This window comes from Nicotiana tabacum, chromosome 9, assembly GCF_000715075.1.
Source record: "Nicotiana tabacum cultivar K326 chromosome 9, ASM71507v2, whole genome shotgun sequence".
NCBI lineage: Eukaryota > Viridiplantae > Streptophyta > Magnoliopsida > Solanales > Solanaceae > Nicotiana > Nicotiana tabacum.
The window spans coordinates 11,229,856-11,237,117 of NC_134088.1; the positions used below are offsets into that span (position 1 = coordinate 11,229,856).

Below are 7,262 nucleotides of genomic sequence, written 5' to 3' on the forward strand. Positions count from 1 at the left end.
AGTTCCCCGATTTTCTGATGTCTCCAACAGTTTTAGGCATGGTAACTTTGTTGTTTCCACGTGTAGCTCCTTTCCAATATACACCATATTTTTTAAATTTTATTCCCTAGCAAACAAAATTCCTAGTTTTTGCCCTATAAATAATAAAAGAAATGGTCTCAGTTATGGTTTTACAAGGAGATACACAGGTTAGGGTGCAAATTATACAAGTATTACTAAGGCAGACTTTGACCAGTTTAATATTTTTTTTTGCGTCACAGTAATTTATTTAACTCGAACAGAGAACAAATGTGGAACTACGCTAGGTATGTTGTTATTGTTGAATAGAGAACAAATCTTTCCACCAGAAAACTTGTCAATTCTGAAAAAAATAGTTTTAAGTTCTAGCAGAAAGGACAATGATATAAAACAATATATGAAGAAACAAAAAGCCAAGCTAGTTAGTAGGGTTTTTCAAACCGAACCGAAAAACCGCACCAAACCAAAAACCAAACCAAATCGATTAAAAAACCCGATTAGGTTTGGTTTGACTTGGTTTGATATTGAGTAAAAAAATCCGAACCAAACCGCCATATAAATATATAAATTTTATTTATATTTTTAAAACTTTATAGTGAATTTTTGGGATACTCTCATGTATTAACCTTGAAAGCATAAATAAATTATTGTTAGACAACTAAGAAAATAACTATCATGTGTTACTAAAAAAATTCTCCCATTAGAATATTTTATAGATCATATGTTTGTCAATTTTTTCCATATTGACTAAACATATATTCACTTATCGAAGCTTTATATATAATTTTAACAAAGTAAGATAGAAATAATATACATGTAACAAAAAGACCCGAAAACCTGAAAAATCCGACAAAACCGAACCAATCCAAACCGATATAGTCGGTTTGGTCCGATTTTTATCAAAACCGAACCAACACGGTCCATGTACACCCCTACTAGTTAGAATTAGAAGCTCTAATAGCTCACACCAAGTGATTATACATAGAAATGATATCTCACCTTCTGACATAAACTGTTCCTCTATTTTCTTCCCAGTGATTAAGCTATTAACTTTTAGTACTAATAATAGAACAAAGTTGCATGCTTCAACCCTAAATTAAACCATTGTTTCTTGAAGTTTTGCTAAGTGCTTCCTCCCTTTAAGATGGGCAGCCAGATCAATCTCGCTAAGGCACTTGACGTTACAAAAACGACACAACAGCTTAGAACTATGAGTAACACCAACAGCATTCTTCACTTGTTTCTGCTTTTCATATTGTCCAGTAGCTCCTAGTTGGACCTTTTCTTTTGGCTTTTCATTAGTACTACTGCGCGTTATTTGTGGTGCAAGTGCATGTTCTACTTGCTCCTGCTTAAGATTTCTTTCAGCTTTGGCCTTTTTCTTGCAAGTTTTCAGCTCTTCACACTTTTCCCTATGATTCCTTCCTAGAAGATGGCACTTCAAGTCATGCTCTGAGTTGGTTGTCACTTGACATAATGCACAAGTCCACTCTTTCTGAACGTTATTTAAAGAATTGGTCTCGCGGAGTGTAATCTCTTTGGTATTATCTGCTAGAAGCGTTGTTTCCTTGATCGGCACACCTGTTGTTTTCTTCCCAACCTGAACTAGATTTTCCTCCACACTTTTAACCTGCAGTTCCACAGGGAATATTTTAATCACTGGCTAAGGATTACTTTAGCTTTATCATAGAAAAATAAACGCTAGGTTAGAATAAAGGTGGTACTAATGTTTAAAAAGAACATAGAGCTTCAATTCTCTCACATTTTTAGTGGCTTCAAATGTTTATAGGAGAAACTGAGGTTTGACTAGGCACGACGTTTAAGAAAGAAAGTACGACTTTTAAAGCTTGTGGTATTAAATATGTCAAAACATTTATAAGACTTTTGAAATTGTGGTCTTAAACAATGTCATAACTAACATTTGAATAAAATGGGAAATTTAAGCCAAATTATTTCCAAATTTAGAAGATGTCATTCTTTTTGGAACGAACTAACAAGGAACTAGTGTCATTCTTTTTCGAACAGATGGAGTATATTCATCTATTGTTTGCTCAGCATTTGCATGAGCAATACTTAATATCGCAAGAAAGACCAAGGAAGTTCTAGGGTTAAAAAATTAATAACCTGTTTGGGGTCAGCTGCTTCATTAGTATTTTGCTCTGATTGTGGTGCAGCTGCATCTTTTACTTGCGCCTGATTAAGCTGATTTGACTTTGTTGTAACAGGTGAGCTTCCTTCAATTTTCAGCTCTTCACACGTTACCTTACGTCTCCTTCTTTTACGACGGGACTTCAAGTTATGCTCTGAGGTGGTTGTCAGTTGGCATACTGTACAAGTAATCTCTGGAAGTTTACACTCTTCGGTATCTGCTGGAACTACCATTCCCTCGACCTGCATTCCTACCGTTTCCTTCTCAATATGAATTTGATTTTCCTTCACACCTTCAACCTGCAGTTCCACAGGCGTTTGGCATACATATTACTTTTGCTTGATTATAGAATAACAAATACTAGGCTAGAATAAAGGGGGTACTGATTTTTAAAAAAAAAATTAAGAGTATTATGTCTCTCCCTTGGTAAATTGCAAGGATTCTGGAAAATTTGCCAGAGCTCGATTCTGCCTAAATATCCTACTTCAATAACTCAATTTATTTGTGACTGAGGCGAAGTAGTAGTTGTTGTAAATCTCTCCCTTTATTAATGTCTTCAAATTTTTACAGGAGAAAAAGTGGCCTGAAACCGTACTAAGACATATGAATCTAATGCAAGCTTCAAATAGGATTAATTTAACAAAGTGCACCAGTTAAAACTTTCAGGTGTGAATTTTCAGCATATACGAAGTTTCTTCTTTGTCCAAATGATAATGCACTTGACCTCTGTGTGCATTATCAATTGCCATTTCACATTTAGCTTGATTAATCATTAATGAGCCTAATATTTTGCCTTCATTTACAGTAAGCTTCATCTCAAGTTCTCCTCTTGTCATCAATCATCAATTAACAGTTTGTTTAATATTTCATATATCAAGGCATCTAGAGCACTACTTATGAACACGTAATGTTCCACAAAAAGTAATTAAGGAAATTCAAGGGTTAAGAAATATAACCTGTTTGGGCTCAGCTGCTTCATGTTTTGCCATGTGCTCCCTCACTTTGATATCTTCCCAAACAGGACCACTCCCTTCACGTGCTGTCTGATTAGGGGCGGCACTATGATTGTTATTTATGGGATTTGAAGGAATGAAAGCGTGTGAACAGACAAAAACATTTCACTAGAAAAGAATAGGACAGTAACTAGTCCTGTTGTTAACAAAAGGAAAATTCACTCTTTGATGCTTTATTTGAGAAAATTGATAGCTGCATAATGTTATTACCACAATCTATTCCTCATGTACATACAATAGTTTAACAGTTGGAAGGTACACTACATCTATGCAAACGAACAACAACAACAACCCAGTAAAATCCCACTACTGGGGTCTGGGGAGGGTAGTGTGTACGCAGACCTTACCCTTACCCCGAAGGAGTAGAGAGGCTGTTTCCGAAAGACCCTCAGCTCAAGAAAACAAAAAGACAAAAAGAGACAATATTAGTATCAGTAAAGAAATCATATGAAAAACAGGAACAACATGAAATTCAGATCTATGCAAACGAAGCATTCATGAATTAGCTGGATATAAGCAAATCTCAAAAATTAGTGCATGATATCATATATATATATATGCAAACCAGTTAACCTGTACCCATCTTCTAATGCAACTTTCCAAATAATTGTGGAGTCAGAAATCCAATAAAGCAGCAGCACAAGAAGTTAAAAAACTGTTTCATACAGTACAGGGAGCCAAGTTCGAGTTGCTACAAAATCCAGTCGAATATGTAGTCATGCATTTGCTTCTATAATGGTGGGAATCTAACTTTCGGCAACTGAAATGGATTAGTAGTCTGAATTTGCATATGCTAAAGTACATCAAAGCAACTGTATGGCCAATTTGGTAATGAACTGGCTACTCCTTGCTAAAGTAACATATGAACATACCTTGTTTGCAATAAGTTTCACCAGCGGATCAGATCCATTTTCTTCAAGATACCTCTCTCCCACATCCAGAAATGTTTCAGTCTTGAGAGATGGATCCTCCATTGGCTTGTTAAACCAGTCAGTGAAAGTTTGAAGGTTGACAAACGAGCACAAATATGCAAAGCATTGGTAAACATAACAAGAACCATAAAACTGAGCAATAACATCGTGCAGTTTCAATGGCAAACATGGATGAACAAGATGTTGATAAAAATAACATGCGCTGTTAAACTCAGGTATTACCAACCAACATATGGCAATTAATTTTATATAAGGCCACAGAGGAACCCTGCCAAAGAAAATGAAAAGATATCAGTATATGTAACAGGAGTAGTTTCATAAGTTAATGCCACTAATTGAGGATATCATAAGTTAACCATTAACGACTTTGAGTTTGCCCTTATTTTTTTAAGACACAGAAAAAAATTGTCAAATGATCTTACTGGAAGTTAACCTTAATTAAGTGTCAATAATTCAAAGAGTTCCATTTTCACATAATTTAAAAAGGATAATGAAAGGAATACACGTAAAATAAAGGTTACAAATTTAATTTCTGCCCCTTCTAATATAGCCAGCTAAGAGTACAGCAGATTACCATTCAATAAGTTTCTCAAATACGTGCTCGAACAGGGAAATAAAGGAAAAGATAGTCCAATATGTGACTATCTTCCTCATGTGATACTCGGAGCCAGTCTCAATCGCTCGGATTGAAGCACATCTGCAGTTCCACAACAGAATTGGTAGAAGCAAAAATACTACTATACGAGTAACCAAAGCTGGAAATGGAAGCTTTCAATACTTGAAACTTTGTTATGCCTTAGGATACATTTGGGGCCGGCCTTAGCTACCTTTACAGCTTGTTTACCTTTACAGCTTGTTTGGATGGTTGTTACCTATTGTATCATATCGTATTGTTATTTTAAATACAACATTATTTTGATTGTTACTTAAATTTTATAGTATCGTATTGTTAAATTCGCTGTTACGTAACGATGAAATGTGCCACTCTATGTAACGACCGATTTGGTGTGGTCGCGTCGCTTCCTTGTGTTTTTCTCTCAATCTCAACCTTCATTATTATTATATAATTTTATTTTATCATTTACCCTACCTTTTTATATACCGTGTCATAATTTTTCTTTATAATATTGCAAGTTTATTCATCATATTACCGGTGCGTGATACCATGAAACAACGGCAAAACGACACAATCCATCCAAACATTGTATTCATCAAAGGATACAGTACAGTATAATACAATATGTTACGATGCATTATGAAATGATATGTAACAACCATCCAAACAAGCTGTTAGTGAAGGAGGCTGTATTAAATCCCCCTTCGCCTGAATATAACACTATGCTAAAATAAATTATTGAATCCTAGCCTCGACATAGGATAAAATCTTAGATGTAACATTTTTATTTTTTTTGAATCCCCTTGTTCAAACTCTTGGCTTGCCACTGCATTTGAAAAATGTTTCAAATAAAAGATATTTTCTACGAAAAAAATGTTGTATGAGGAAAATGCTTACAGTAACAAAAGAGATTCACTGGGAAAATAAAAGTTGGGTTATTTGTAAAGAGAAGGGGCTTAAATCAGAATGTGAATTGTAAAATAGACATACAAATATACAATATATATATATATATATATATATATATATATATATATATATATATATGGACTTGTAAAGGATAAAGGAAGTGATGAATATGGAGTAATGGGAAGTTCCCAAACTTACATAGGATAGCCCAGAGCAAGAACCGGCCTGCAAATTTGGTAAAGCAAGAAAACAAAAGAAAGTATAAATACACATACATGCAAAATACGTACTTAAATACGTAGACTCATGCTAAAGTATTTATAATGGTAAAAAGAAATCAGCACTAATCTGCTATCTACAAAGCTAAATTTGTGTTCTTTTTCCTCATTACTACTACTACTTCTCAAGATTTTTCATGACCAAGCTCCAGTTTTTACCAAACAAAAACAAGAATATTGGAAAAAGAAAATGAATTTACCAAGCCAGGAAATCGATCAAGTGAAGCGTAAAACTGAGAAAACCCATTTGGAAAAATCTTTCCTTTTCTTTCGCTTTCTTTTTGTAGCAATTTCCTCAGCTTGAGTTCTATCAAGTTGTTGTTTGAGTTGATCAGTGGGAAAAAGGAACAGAGACTGTACTTGAGAAGACTTTTGAAGAGGAAAAGATGAGAGTTAGTTTCCAAAAATAGGTCTTTCTTTTGTATAATTACAGAAATACCATACTGATGTAAATACTGGAAAAAGGCGAACGAGTGGTAATTTTGGAAAACTAACAATCCGTACTAAAATTGACCCGTCTTCGGCCTTTCTATCTTCGATTAAGGAAATGTCGAATATTTCAGTTCCATATTTTCGGTATTAAATTTCTTAAAATGCTATAACAATATCGTACATAATTAAATTCGATATGGTTCGGTTTTTTCCTTTTGGTTTCAGTTTATTCGGTTCGGTAACTTCAGTTTATTTGATTTGAATACTAACTAGTGCATAGAGTCATAGACTATAATATTCTTAATTAAAGTATTCAAAAGTACAAAACTAAAAATGTTTGTTGATAAAAGTTTTGTCTAAAATCAGCAAATATCAACCTAGAGAGAGAGAAAATTACACATAAAGGAATAAATTTGATCATTAGAAATGTCTTGTTACTTGCTTAGAGTTAATTGACGAACTTAGGAAAGAAATTTTTTAAATTTTTTATATTTATGTTATAATTAATAATATGTGTTTTGTGTAATATAATATATATTTCGGTGCGTTATCGATATTTCGGTATTTTATTTTAAAATACCAAATACCATACCTAATACCAAATTTTTTTTAAACTTAAACCAAATACCATACCGAATACCAAAATATCAAATATCAAATACCAAAATATTCGGTTTCGGAACAGTAATGTGGTATTTACCAAATTATGCACAGACTAAGGCTGACAAGTGGGTCGATCCAGGACCGCGGCCCATGTGGGTAGTAGGCCTAAACGGGCTGAACCGTTTAAGACTGGGACCGGGGGAGGTAGGCCTGGCAAGTGGACTAGTCCTTAGCTTGAGGCCCGCGAGACCGGACCGTTTGAAACCGGGACCGAACCGGTCCTAGCGGGCCTAAACGGTCCAAACGACAATA

At 34.4% G+C, this 7,262-nt stretch overlaps 1 protein-coding gene across 4 annotated transcripts; it reads right to left on the reverse strand.

Annotated features, from left to right (window-relative positions):
• Nucleotides 1–716: 716 nt before the first annotated feature.
• Nucleotides 717–6,273, reverse strand: LOC107818402 (uncharacterized). Of its 4 annotated transcripts, none has more exons than XM_075221449.1 (8): nt 6,116–6,273; nt 5,836–5,862; nt 4,687–4,809; nt 4,053–4,380; nt 3,534–3,572; nt 3,124–3,210; nt 2,143–2,466; nt 717–1,648 (listed from the first exon to the last, which is right to left on the reverse strand). In XM_075221449.1, exons 1-8 carry the CDS (start codon nt 6,160–6,162, stop codon nt 1,115–1,117), a joined length of 1,509 nt encoding a protein of 502 aa, XP_075077550.1. In that variant the 5' UTR covers nt 6,163–6,273; the 3' UTR covers nt 717–1,114. The 4 variants fall into 4 exon arrangements, with proteins under 4 accessions (XP_075077550.1, XP_075077549.1, XP_075077551.1 ...); XM_075221448.1 differs by having other exon boundaries at nt 3,528–3,572; XM_075221450.1 differs by lacking the exon at nt 4,687–4,809 and having other exon boundaries at nt 3,528–3,572.
• Nucleotides 6,274–7,262: the final 989 nt, after the last annotated feature.

Excerpts from the sequence above, each read along its gene's own strand:
- LOC107818402 (XM_075221448.1), bottom strand. The coding sequence starts at position 6,162 with ATGGGTTTTCTCAGTTTTACGCTTCACTTGATCGATTTCCTGGCTTG. Across the intron at positions 5,863-6,115 it reads TTGATCGATTTCCTGGCTTG|GCCGGTTCTTGCTCTGGGCT; the intron begins GTAAATTCATTT and ends CCAAATTTGCAG. Across the intron at positions 3,211-3,527 it reads TCTACTCCTTCGGGGTAAGG|ACAGCACGTGAAGGGAGTGG; the intron begins GTAAGGTCTGCG and ends GCCCCTAATCAG.